Genomic DNA, 13,799 nt, shown 5'->3' with positions numbered 1-13,799 from the left:
CGTTATTGCATAATCTCGTAGAATAGGGAAGGTTGTTATGTAGGTAGTTGTTATTAATACAAACTTTTGAGAAAGTCCTCCATGGATTAGGGAGAAAGAAAAGTTCCTAATAGGTGTACTATACACCAATTATTATTATATGAAAAAGGCATGAACTCGCACATTTTCAAGAAACTCTAAAGTAACCCCAAATGGAAGGCACCTATGGATGAGGAATATCAGGCAATCATGGATGATTGCACATGGAAGCTTGGGGAGTTGCATCAAGGAGAACATAGGGCCTTAGCACATGGATGGAACTAGCATGGGTTTAGGATGGGAATATTTTTATCATCATTACTCCCATCCTACACCAAGTGGTCTAGGATGGATTTAGAATGGACTTTTTCTCCCATCCTGGACCATGGCCTCTAGACCCTGGCAGCCAGAATGGGTTCTCCTTTTTTAGGGATTCAAAAACATGGAAGGATGACATGTGTCCTTGTCCCCACAAGATCCCCACCTCTTAAACACATGAAATGACGCCATGTGTCCTCTTTCTCCTAAACCCATAACTAGTTCATCAGTCCTCTTCCTCCTAAACCCATAACTAGTTCTTTTTTTGTTAGCACATGGTGGGATGGGAATAGGATAGAAATATGCATGGGACCACTTAGGACCACCTTTTCCCATTCCCATTCTATTTCTTCCCATGTGCTAAGCCCCATAGTATGGGCTACGATGAGTTTACAAAGTCAAGCTCTATATACGTTTAGCATACAAGGTACAGGTTAGACTTATTGCAAAGGGTTACTTGCAAGAGTATGGAATAGATTATGAGACTTTTGCTACAATAGCTAAAATGACGAGGACTATTATTGCTATAGTAGCGCACTTTTAGTTGCCCATCTTTCAGATGGCAACAATTTGACAAGTTGTTATGACAACTGTGTGTTACACACAATGGCCACTGTTTTATGCTTGGCTCTTCATGTATCTCTTGGTTCAACAAGAAGCAGCCCACAGTTGCTACTTCAAAAGATGAAGCTAAGTACAAGACAACCTTTACAACCACAGTAGATTGTGTTTGGCTTAGGAAGTTACTTGCAAATCTTGATCCTGATTTTTATGCACGTACCAAGCATGTTGAGGTGCACTATCAATATGTTTGAGAGCAACTATCAGCTGGAGGTATACAATTGTCCTACGTTCTCATGGAGGATAACTTAGTAGATCTCTTCTACCACGACCCATGATTGAAGCCTTTCGTGAAGCTTTACACTTGGTACCTTTATCATGTGATTTTGCTTCCCTGTACTATCATAGGTTGCTATATCCATCATGGACGAATATGTGCAACTATGATATAGTGTCTCGGTATAGCTAAGATGTATCTAGGATATTATGGAGGGGGGTTTGTTAGCACTTAGCCCTGGTATGGCCTTGTAGGCCAGTTAGGACATTTAGTCTCTAGCAGTCAGTTGACTTTGGGGCCATATAGTAGCCACTCTTGTACTTTCTTCTTTATCCATTTGCAAGTATACTGGAGTTCTTTCAGCTTGTTGTTTGCTTCCTTGCATTCCAGCTTGGTTCCATTGCTTCCTGCACTCAACAAGGGCTATATCAGGCACTTCACAGGGCTTCACTGTTAGGGCTGCAAACCATGAGCAGGGATATGGAGATGTATGAAGCCAATAACACCATCCTATTCTCCAAACCTTTACAGTTTGGAAAATACACTCACTATAGAATCAAGTCTAGAGATTAAATTCCTGGAATTCCATTAGTTATCTGGACATAAATCCAAGAACCAGATTTCTGCAACAAGAACTGTAAAGGTTAATATTTTATATTCTCAGCTGCCACAGTGAAAAGTTCCAAATCATACTATTTAGAGCAAGAAATTGCTCCAAAAACCAATAGTTTTGAGTAGATTAGATCATCCAATAGTGGTTTACTGAGTCTCTTAGGCATAATCAACTTGTTGGATGAAATTGGAATGAAGTATCCAGAAGATTAACATCTGTTCAGTTTTGAATCCTGATTTCGCAAGAGGCCATCCAACACTAACTGTCACAGAAGGAAACTATTCATCACCAAGAAAATCACTTTGACATGAGCATAAATCCAAGGTAAAGATCACAAGCATGCTCCTTATTTTCTGTTCTCCAATAGGATCATGATCAGCAATCAATGCGGGCTCTCTCAACTGGAAATTACACCAACTTCCCACAGAAATCTGGCAAGTCCAATAAATGGACACGAGAAATTTTGGCTGCTGCTTCCCTCTCAGATGCAGTGTTGTAACCCCATGTCCCTGCGTCAGTCCATTTACAATCAAGGTTTCACATTCTTGTAGACATTGGAAAAGATTTAAATATATTTATACCTGTACATATCTTTTGAAGCAAAAGTTGGCATCCTCTTGGGTTTTAAAGCATTGACTTTCTTGGAACACCAAGTCCTTATATACATATACAACAAATTACAGAACACATGCATGAAAGAGAGAGCATGTGTACGTGGACACACGCGTTGTGCACGCGTGCATGAGTGTCAAATGCCTGATCAAATCAAGCTTGTGAACAGGGTAGCAGCGTATCCTGGGTCTGTTTATTTAAATAAAAGACACAAAAGGTATGAGAGAGAGAGAGAGAGAGAGAGAGAGAGAGAGAGAGAGAGCATGAGACGACGTTTTTACTTTCGTAGCAACAATGCCAAGGAGCCAAATTGACTCATCCGGAGAAATTCCGAGTAGGAATCGAGCACACACACACACACACCACAACATGAATCAGAGCCTCAACCACCAAGACCCACTCGGGTTTTACAAAACTTGGTGGGGACGGACAGCATATACAAGGAGACGAGAGAGTGAAAGAGGTCCTGGACCTCACACTTCGCAGGGTCATGCAGGAGGCTGATTGAGAGCTGGTGCAAGGATGTATGTTCATAATAAGAGGTGGATTCTAGTTTTCACACTGACAAATCTTTGGCCCTTCTGTAGAAAGCAGTACTGGCTCTCGCTTTGAGGATGCACAAAGTGACATATTTGCATGGGCGGAGTCCTGTGGTGAGAGAATTGTGGGCTGATGCCTGATTTGGATCCATACTATCTAAAGCAGAGGAACTTGCTTGGCACAACCTGCCTCTGTGAATTCAATCTTGTAATAATTTAAAGGTTAATCATGCATGTAAAGCTGTACGAGGAATATGTGATGGGGCCACCACCAAGATGAGTCTGTATATCAGGATATTGCCTCTCTTGTTTGCGATGACATGATATAATCACACTGTGGGTTCGTTTCTTGAAGGGAAAGGTCTCCTTTTTTTATTATTCAAGGGGGGTTAGAAAATTCATCAAAATCTCCATCTTTAGATCTTGGATGTCGATGAATTTGTTTCAAGAGCTTCCATGCTAGAAGAAAGCCTCAGCTCTCTTGGGAAGGCTCGGGATATGCTAAGCTAAAGGCTCCGCTAGAGAAGGAGCATCCGTAGAAGAGGCCCGAGGGTACACCCACCATTTTTTTGGGTGAAATCCATGTAGCTTTATATTACACAGAGCAGTCCCCAGATAGGGAACATGCAAATACAGCATTGAAAAATATCATTATAAGACAAGTATGTAGGAGAATCTATCTGACGAGCACACAGACAATAATGAATTCCGCAATGACATTTGATTAGTTGGGTCACTGAAGAGTCTATGATTTCTGTCTTTCCACAGAGTCTAGAGTACCCAATAACAAGCCCAAGAGTCTATGATTTCTACCCGCCTAGGTGGGTAGATCCCAAATAGCCACAAATGCTTGCCAAAGCAAGCATAGGAGATCGAGCTTGAAGACACTGGCACAGAAAATGTAAGAAGTCATGAGTCTAAGGGCAATGCCAGAAAAGGTGAGACAAGGATTCCCTTGGAGCCATACATCTATGACAAACAGTAGGAGTGTGTCTATGTGCTAGAAGTTGGCCAAATCGAATAACTCCAAGCATTATATTCCACAAGAAAACCTGTTGACGAAGATGAAGTTTGCAGCTCCAAAGCTGTTGCACTCTTTTCTGTTACCACTTAGCATTACGATTCATAGACCAAATCTGATTCGCTTGATCTAAAATCCGAGGTGGAGGCATCAAAACATTATACAAAATGGCAACTGTGACATCAACCAAGAGCAATGTAAGTGTGCCTGAACCTTGGCAGTGCAAAGCCCAATCCATAAGGTGGTAGTTGAGCTCTAACTTTGGCACCGGTACAAAACTTTGAAGCATATATGCCAACGAGGTCAACAATGTATCCTTAAAGTGGTCTCATCCCAGGCTTTGAGCCCTGGAAGCTCATGCTCCAACGAGGGCTTCTCATGAGCACCCCTTGTAAAGGTGGACAGTGGCAGTCCCATAGGTAGATTTTCTTAGAGGCTCCCCTCATTGAAAAGGGCTCTTCCCCCCATGAGGAGCCTTCATAGGGTGTGGCAGCCTTTATTTAGCAGGCCAGCCCCACATGCCCGGAGGACTTTGAGAGGCAGCCACTCATTTGGCATCCCAAGGTGTGGGATCAGAAGCGACCTTATGTTGGGGCAGCGGACACATATGGTTGGGCACAATGGGAAATTGGCCCGGCTAGTTCCTTTGGGTCTTGGAACTGCCTTCTTGTGGAGGTAGAGGAATGAGGGCAATAACACTCTCATTGGAGGGGGGCAAGCACCCAGATGGCAGAGATTGATGCGACAATCCTTGAGGCATGGTGGTGCAGTGCGTCGGTGCCCCACCTCTAATACGGATAGTTCTCGAGGATTGGGGTGCCTCTCGGGATCTAGTTTTTGCAACAGTCCCTTGGTTCTTACTAGTACAGACTCTACAGAGTAGCGTTTGGGGGATTGTGATAGACCTTGAGGCAAATGAGGTTTTGGATACGCTCAAGTGGTAGGCCGCTTGGACAAGGATTGGACCCATTGACCCAGTTCCTGTCTCGGCTGAGCAAGGAGGGGTTCGAATAGGGTGCTCAAAGAAAGTGGATGCCCTTTTTCTATTGGCAACCGGGTCTCCCTTGAGAGAGCATCACTAGTTGGAGCTGCAAGTTCCCTTGGAGGTTATTTCCTAATTTTGGTCACGACTGTGCATGGAGGCCTCAGAAGATATCCTATTTCCTATGGATGGTGGTGCGTGGAGGCCCATTGGCCTGTGGTTAGAGCATATGAGAGTAGCTGGTAGATGCCATCGATGTGCAGAATAAATCTAGAGACGATTCTGCACTATCTTTGGGGTTGCCCGATAGCTCAGAGGATTTGGATGGGAGCCCTCCGCATTGTGGCCCATAAACAAAGGATGCAATGAGACTTCACTTGGGGGGATGGCTGCGAGGTTGACAGAGAGAGGCCATGCCTTTTCCATTGACCCACACGCTCCAGCCTATAGGATAGAGGCACATGAGGCAATTCCTCCCTTTCGCCTGTGCCCTTCGCCTACGCCAGCGGATAGTGTATGGGAGCAGGTATCCAGCATCACAGCTTGGAACCTTTGGGTTGCCGGCTGCAGTTTTGTGATGTGAGGCCATCAAGTTTCCCCGGCAGCCACCCTTGTTGCCATCTGGCATGATATCATCTACACCCTGCACGCCATTTGGAAGCACAGTACTCTAAGTTCTAGAGCGACTGCTGAAAGGCAAGAGTGTTTCTGCAAGGCTTGGCTTGCAGGTCTATTCTATGTATTCTCCACCCTAGCTATTAGCCCTTATTCCAAAGATTCCCTAGGCAATGATCTGGGTTCTCTAAAAACAAACTAGTTATTTTGATAACCAGCTATTTGTTTTTCTTTGCCCATGATCAATGCCTTGTGGATTGCTGATTCATATGGTTGATTCTCAAGTTTAATAGGAGGTTCTTTTCTCCACCGGGGGGAGGGGGGGCGCGGGGGGGGAAGACTTATCATCTCCAAGGACTTGAGGGCTACCATCTAGTCATGTATTGCTTGATTCTCTTCCATAGGTGACCCATAATCACACATACCATCATCTTCCAGAACCCTTTCCTTGGGAACTTTTGGTTTTTAGGCAATTTGTCAATTCTCTAGACCAAGATGAACCCAATGTGACCCAAGGTTGGTTTTCAAGAAATTTGTGAATTCTCTAGACCAAGATCCACCCAATGTGATCGAAGGTGCCAGGATCTAGTCAATGCCCCAGTTGTACAAATTCTAGGGTAGATTGAAGGCTTAAGCTGGAGGTTTTGGGACCCTCTAAACAGTCCCTCTATAGGTGAAATGGATGCCGAAATTGAGGGTTCACCAAGCCATGGTGCAGCCATAACAAAATAGTTTATGTATCAAGGCAAAAGATAGGGCTAATAAGAAAAGGTAAGGCAGGCCGTGGAAGAACAAGCTATCCTCTACATGTTCATTTGGAAATCGGATAATGTGGGGGATACAGTTCTTCAGATGCAGCTATGGAGGAAACAAGATCTCTATGGCTACTGACAAGAGAGAGAGTATGAAAGAGACATAGATGGAGAGAGCAAGTACACAAGGATATCACAACACCTTTATAGCCTTGGAGGGCACCCAGTCACATCACACAGTCACATCACACATGACAAATGTGATTATGTCAACACACAAATAATATGTACAGTAGGTTCACACACTGCAAACACATGTCCACACTATAATAGGTATTCACACACATAGACATACAAGAGCAATTCACACACATGAAGCTCGAAATACCCAACAAACCCCCTTCAGACCTGAGAAAACCATCAAATGTTCTATGATGGCCTCTGGACTGTGTCATGTAAGAACTAGACATGTCTCCAATGCCAACTAAGAGGCTTAAATTTAAGTGTGGTTCAGAGGTGGAACTAAGCACAATCATGGCTTTATGTTCAAACACGACCAGAGGCTTCAAGACAACTCAGAGGTCTAGGGGACCAAGGCATCGACATCCCAGAACTGCCCAACCTCCACGTTTGACGAGTAGGTTCAAACACTGCTAGCACACTAATACACACGTTCACACACACATACACATGCAAGGGCTCCGGAAACGTTTTTATTCAAGGGTTGGCAGGCTGCAAAGTCTGTGAAAGGTTTTCAGTAATGGAGCCTTGCCTAAGCCTTTGGAAGGAGGCATCCTTGGAAGAGTTTAGTTGGTGGACAAGAGTCTTAAAAGTGGAGAGTCGCCAAGTAGCTTGTTGGAAAAGCAATACTTCACCCTTTGGACATCCACTTAGATGTAGAGGTTGAACATGTAAGGCTCCATATGAGGAGAAGCTAGAAAGCATTAGATTAGGTGATGCCAGAATAGGTTGAGGTATGGACACAGCACATGGCAATGCATTGCATGGTCTTCTTAACAATGGTGAGCTCTAGATGGGACCAAGACATGCACACATGTTTGAGGCAGGCTATACATCAGCTGAACATCCCGAGGAAAACAGTGACAGCAACAGTCCTCTGCATGGTTTTCTTAACAATGGTGAGCTCTAGATGGGCCCAAGACATGCACACATGTTTGAGGCAGGCTATACATCAGACATCCCGAGGAAAACAGTGACAGCAACAGTCCTCTGTCTGAGGCTGTCCTGCAGCAGGATAGGATTGCAGACAGCAATCCTAAAGCGTGGACACAAGCAGGTGCACCAGGTAGGCTGATTATAGGCACTTGTAGGCTGCATACTGCAGCCTTTGTGCAGAATAGAGGAGCAGGTACAGCAGGCCCTGGTCTGGGCCTTTTATTGACCAACTCTGGGGCCTTCCAATCGGCCATCAGGTCAGCGCTCCTGGTCGGGTCAAACAGACCACCCAGTCGGCCAGCCTGTGGTTCGATGTTTTCAAACCCTGGTCAGCTGTATCCAGTCGGCCTGTTCTAGGATTCAGTCAGCTGAACCCAGGGCTCCTCCAGCCCCGTAAAAGGGCCCATAAGCTACGTCTTTGGGCATCCCACTGAAGGCCTCATTGAGGCACACAGGAGCTCATTCCTCAGCATCAGTCTACCCTTCTATCCTCAGTTTTCGACAGCCATCCTTGGCTGTGTTTTACCCAGGATCTGTTAGAGATGGTATGCTCATCTTGAGCTTCTTTTTCCCATGTTTGTGGATGAAGAGACTTAGCTTTTGGCATTCTGTGTCCTGTTGTACCTTCTGCACAAAACAGGGTCCATTTATCATAGTACTGTTAGAGTGTGTTTCAGAGAGGGTTCATTGTTCCTTTCTGCTGAGTATCGGTGCTGCAGTAAGCACTTCCATCTCTGACATGGCTATAGCTGTGAGAGGAATAAAAGTGCCACTCCTCCATATCCTCTTATAACCCCGTCTATGCATGTTCCTGTCTTGTGTGTAGACATCCATTTGTATCCATGTACTATAAGTTGGTCACTCTCCTGGCTCTGGTGCATCTCTCTGTAAAACTTCTTGTGAAAGGTCTCAGCCAAGTTTCCGGATGCAGACCATAGAGCCCTGTTACATTCCAAAGGAAATAGATAAAGCACTGATAGTTCAATACACAAAATACTTCTATTAACTGAACGGAGAGAAGACAGCCTCAGGTCAAAATGTATGAATTATCAACGGGGGAACCTAAATGCCTGTCCCTAAGAAAAAAAGTAAACAAACAATACTCGTGTCTCCAGACAAAGTCAAAGATGGATTAATTGGAGTGATATATTCTCCAGAAAAAGTCAAAGATGGATTTATTAGAGTCATATATTTTAGAGCATAATTGACAACGTCAACCTTAGAAACATTTTGCCATGGTCATAGATATAGGTTATGTTCGTCCATTCCTGCTAAGAGGAGCCTTCATCGAGTGGCATGAAAGACTCAAGATGGTAGTAGGATCGAGGCAAAGAATCTGGTCTAAAGAAGGATGTAATCTGCAGGCTGGCACAAACTACACATGGAGATCAATGCAGGATTCCCAACGCACCAAGGTTTCCATGACCAAGACCGAAAGGTCAGCACTCTGCTGTACTAAGAGGTACTCCCAGATGCAAGCACATAGAAGGTCGTGATCAGCATGTCTGTGGTTGTTTCATCGTCCCCTATGGAGCCACTCTTGATGGGTTCATATGCAGAACAGACGTGAGAAATTCAAATTTAAATTCTAATTGATGTCAAATTATTTGATCCTAGATGGGATTCGAATAGGACCTATCTTTCTGTCAGCAAAGACATAAAAATTGATAACAAGGATCTGCCTTCACCTCCAGTCACTCTTTACACAATTACCTGATATGACTACTATGGATCCCCACACAGTGATGACCACCTAAACTGGTCAATCAGATTATAGAGGATATGCTACGAGCATATGGAAGAGGCACACTACTTGGGACAAATATCTACCTATATTTCAATTTGCATACGGTAGTGTCAAACGTTTTGCGACATTTCATCCTAGAGCACCAATAGCGATGGGTCTCGAAAAGGAGGTGCTTCAAGGAGCTAGATATTCACAAAAATATGGTTCAAAAGCTTAGACTGGATTAAGATAGGATTCAAAGGGATCAAGATAGATCAAGAAGCTATGCAAATCCACACCATAGAAAGGAGGATTTTTTAGGGAACGAGAGAGTCTATTTATAAGTGCTAGAACCTTCAGAAACACTTGAAATGGATATGTCTAATATTGTATCCTATGTATTGCAGACCTTCCATATAGGTTTTAAGTTAATAGAACGATGATAATCTGAACCAGAAACATAAAACTGAAAAAACAATGAGGCATACAATATATCTAACATATCTGGTCAAGTGCTAAAATAGAGATTTTACCTTGAGAGAATGTAAACGATCTCCAAACAGGGTTTCCTTTCCTTTTCTTTTTTTTTGAGACATCAACATTCTTAAGGGGAAAAGGAATGCTATGAATACTGTAATCATAGGTGGGGATAATGCTAAGATGGGGAACCACCAGGCTCAATAGTGTCTCCAGAGGTGAGACCTCAATGAATGTGAGAATTTACTGTTGGTGTCATGTGTAAAAGGGATCAAGTCTAGAGTTACCTCTAAGCTAGACATTATCAAAGGATGCATATGGAAATATTGAAAAAGAGTCTTTGGAGTGAAGGTCCAAATGAAGGACACATGGCTCCCAAAAGATGCCACCAAGTGGAGGCACTTGATTCAGGAGGGGGTTCAATGAGGCTTTGAAGGAGGCCATGACAAGGTGTGACCACAATACTGGACACTGATAAAGCAGGTCATTTTTCATTCCATTTCTCATCATTCAAGTTTCCTAGCATCCTATCAGAGGGCTGGACACTTCATATCAGAATCAATGCCAAACTTAAGAAGGCAAAGAACAAGCAGCAGGTTTTGTTCTTTCTACTCACTGTGACCAACGTCTTGTGTGGGGGAGGTTTCTGATACGTACATCACAAAATGTCGAACTATAAAGGGATGGAATATTGCTGAATGGAAAAGCCAGAGTCAGATGGGGAGACACCTAATGTGCTGCAGAACATAACTCCCAGGATGTTCTCATGTGCTGCATTTTCCAAATTGCAGAAAGGATAAGACACATAACTAGTACGCTCCTATATAAAAGGACATATATGCAGCCTCAGTCGGTAAAATTGAAAGTGGAACGACAGTTTCTCTAAATCATCTACAAGCACATAGCAACAGATGTGCACCATTGACAAAATCAAGAGGAGGCTAGGGCTACTAAGATGTAATTAAAAGTTTGAGACGGTATGGGGATGAAAAAAAAGATAATGAGAAAAGAGAATGGGAGAGTTGACTATGAGGTGGCTCATTTGCAATTGTCATTGACATCAATTCTTTATTTCATTCATTCCTTTTTTTGCTGTTACTTTTGAGACATGTGACACATGCTCACAGCCTGATATCCTTAGCACCAAAACGCTTTTTCTAGTTCAAATTGACTCAGGTTATAAGAATAGATCTACGAGGCTGACTTCACAATCTTAGTAAAATTTGACCTTATTGCTATCGTACATATATTTTAAGATCAAGAACTTTTAGCCATTCTTACCAAGGTACAAGTTCCAATCATCTAATACGGGCTCTTTGATCACATTGTGCAAAGTGGCCAGCCTATCCTCCACAAAACTGTACCACACAAGAATTGGCAGCAGTGAGAAACACCAGTTACCTGTTGCATTAGAGACCGTGTTTTCATACAACATCAGTACCAAATTTTAAAAGGATAAAAGATTCTCGTTTAAAGGCATTGAAAAGCTCACTAATAAGCTCTTTCTGCAAGAAAAGGACACAATAAGCAGATGCTCTTTTAGATCATACATGCTCCACTGTGAATCTCGTTTAAAGGCATTAAAAGGCTCACTAATAAGCTTTTTCTGTAAGAAGAGGACACAATAAACAGATGCTCTTTTAGATCATACATGCTCCACTGTGAATCTTTTCATCAGCAGACACACTATAATATGCCCATCAGCAGGCAAACAAGAACACGATACCCAGACCACCAAAACAGGAATTTAGAACTGATGGTAGACTGTCATATTGACAAACACGTTATTAGGAACTCCATCGTAAGCTAATTGGCACCTATGCACAAAGTTCTATTTTACAATACAAAATGTGGTAGGAAGGTAGCTACTCACTGTAAAGTCAGGCCTTGATGCTCAGGCTGGCTTTGAAGTTTTTTCAACACCTCAGTTTTCGGCCTGCAACAATAAATCAGTTTTTCTATATAGATATTTTCCATCAAAGGTAAACTACTCACCAAGAGCTTCATTAATAGTGAGGCTTGCCCAAATACTAACATAGAGGACACATACCCAGTTCCCAAGCCATAAATATGATCAGAAGGCAAGTCCAAACCGGCTAGTTCCTTCAATAGTGTCTGGGCAAAGCGTGCCTGACAATACATAATATCAGATTTAGTATAAACGATAGATGCACGTATACCATGAGCCATGACATGCATACATCCAAACAGATAATGCATGAGGGTAAAAGAATGGATTAAAATTAAGACCTTGTAAACAATCCTACATCTACACCAGTAACTTGATCACTTGCACTTGAGATCTAGGTCTAAAATGGTAGTGAAAAGGGAGACCAACTCTTTTTGAAAAATTTCACTCAGTTTGGCAGCCAAGTGGGCATAAAATTCTCGTATAACATAAGAGAAGAACAAATTATAAGGAAACGTATGATGGCACTGTTTATTCCTAAATATCATAAAAGGTGAATTCATGGGGTCCCCGACTTTGTGTATCGGCACAATAGTGGTGGTACTCCAAGCAGGTGGAAAGCCGTGACATGTCCCGGTTGAACATTTGTGCTAGTAGGATCGGGGCTAGGACCTACTGTCCATGTGCAAAGTGCTCAGTCTGTAGGCCCTTATGGTCCTACGCTCTCTGATTGTGTAAACAGCGAATTGCAGCCCGTACATTCTATGTGGTGAACAAATTACAAGTGGTGGGCCTAGGCATGGAGGACATACCCGGCGGTGTCTGCATCTGGGCATCATAGAGGGAGCATGCATACGTGTGCCACACATCTAGGTCAGTGATGGGGATAGGTGGCTTCCCCTCTGATAGAAATCCCCATCCAGTGGTAGGATCTCCTCTTCGGAAAGACCTGACAATCTCATCCATCCTATGTGTGAGGAAAGCTCATCTCTTACGATGCGTTAGTCGTTGATAGATCCTCTATGCCTCAGGTGACGTTAGATGACCCAAGGCATGCTCATGTGTGAAGTGGGCTCTCGCCTCTCTGCACTCATCGTCGTCGAGCCAAGGGTTCTAAGGGATCCTCCCATCTCGGGTCTGCACGAATCGGGTCGTGGGAAAAGATATGATAGCAACGTCTGTACTATTGAGACAAGGGCGTCGGAGGTGCTGGTGAGGTCTATATCATCTCCAAGTAGGGCCGAGAGCTCCCTAGCTAGGTGGCTCATGTACACTGGGTCAAGGGCACAATCAAAGTGGATATGAATGTGTAAGGGGAGCTCTCCCTGTGGCTGGCATGGTGGTAGAGATATGGAAGGCCAAGTATGAGTGGTCAGCTCCGAGTGGGGGGGGGGGGGTATGATGAAGCCGTGTATCCGTGAGACAAAGTCTAGTGGGACTAGTAGATAGTCCACTGTACTAGACCCACCACCATGTGGGAAGCAAGTGAGTCTCCCGGAAGATGACCATCTATGAAGGCCATTAAAGATGATCAGGTCATGGATTGCCCCTAGCTCAAGCAGATGTAGTCCATATCATGTCACCTCTGGGAATGCCTCAATATCCCAAGCTCAGCTGCATCTAGTTCCAAGACTATGTCGGATCTCTGTCATCATCCGAGAAGTCAAGTACGCCCACCTCTTTATTTCCTGTCCGTGCATTTAAGTCCCACAGTAGGAGGGTGTCTCCCTGTCTCGAAAACTTCGTGATGTCATCATGGATTGTCTCATATGGGCTATGTCCATCTGTAGTGACCTCTCGTGCCCCCATGTTGTGCATGCTCCTCTCTTCGAACCATAGATATAAGTGGTCTCAATTGTGATATGAAAAGGACAGCCACTCCCTAGGAGCCTCGGACTCCGCTATCTCTCCTCAACTCTCTTCTGTGAGCTGACTCCCATGTGTATCCAGTCATTGTGGGCAGCCCTCACTCCAAACTCTCGTGTGTTTCGATGTAGTAAATCAGAGAGAGAGAGAGAATCTGAAATTCAAACTGAGAAGAAAACTTCACCCCTCAAGATTCAATAGAGAACATGGGAGAGATAAGGGGGAGTGACCTCCTTCAAATGAATCTTCAATCGACTGAGCTGCGGTGCTGAATCCTGAGGTCACAAAGGACTCCAAGTTCTAACCAAAGTTGAAGGAACTTGAAGCATTGAAGGCT

At 43.8% G+C, this 13,799-nt stretch overlaps 1 protein-coding gene across 4 annotated transcripts in view; it reads right to left on the bottom strand.

Annotated features, from left to right (window-relative positions):
- Positions 1 to 1,814: 1,814 nt before the first annotated feature.
- Positions 1,815 to 13,799, bottom strand: part of LOC147889077 (ribosomal RNA small subunit methyltransferase G) — a 37,081-nt gene continuing 25,096 nt past the window's right edge. The window contains exons 8-11 of one of the 4 annotated variants that reach the window (XM_087392526.1): positions 11,738 to 11,817; positions 11,561 to 11,623; positions 10,969 to 11,045; positions 1,815 to 2,296 (exon numbers count right to left, since the gene is read on the bottom strand). In XM_087392526.1, the coding sequence (XP_087248652.1) occupies positions 2,196 to 2,296; positions 10,969 to 11,045; positions 11,561 to 11,623; positions 11,738 to 11,817 (321 nt within the window). In that variant the 3' untranslated portion in view covers positions 1,815 to 2,195. Of the gene's footprint in view, positions 2,297 to 10,968; positions 11,046 to 11,556; positions 11,624 to 11,737; positions 11,818 to 13,799 lie in introns of those variants that run through there. The other 3 variants (XM_087392527.1, XM_087392528.1, XM_087392529.1) reach the window with 3 other exon arrangements.

The sequence above is a fragment of the Dipteris shenzhenensis genome, chromosome 21, assembly GCF_047967505.1.
Source record: "Dipteris shenzhenensis isolate YYH24624 ecotype China chromosome 21, Dip_SZ_1.0, whole genome shotgun sequence".
Taxonomy (NCBI): domain Eukaryota; kingdom Viridiplantae; phylum Streptophyta; class Polypodiopsida; order Gleicheniales; family Dipteridaceae; genus Dipteris; species Dipteris shenzhenensis.
The sequence above is the reverse complement of the archived record's forward strand: the minus strand, read 5'-3'. Positions and strand labels throughout refer to the sequence as shown.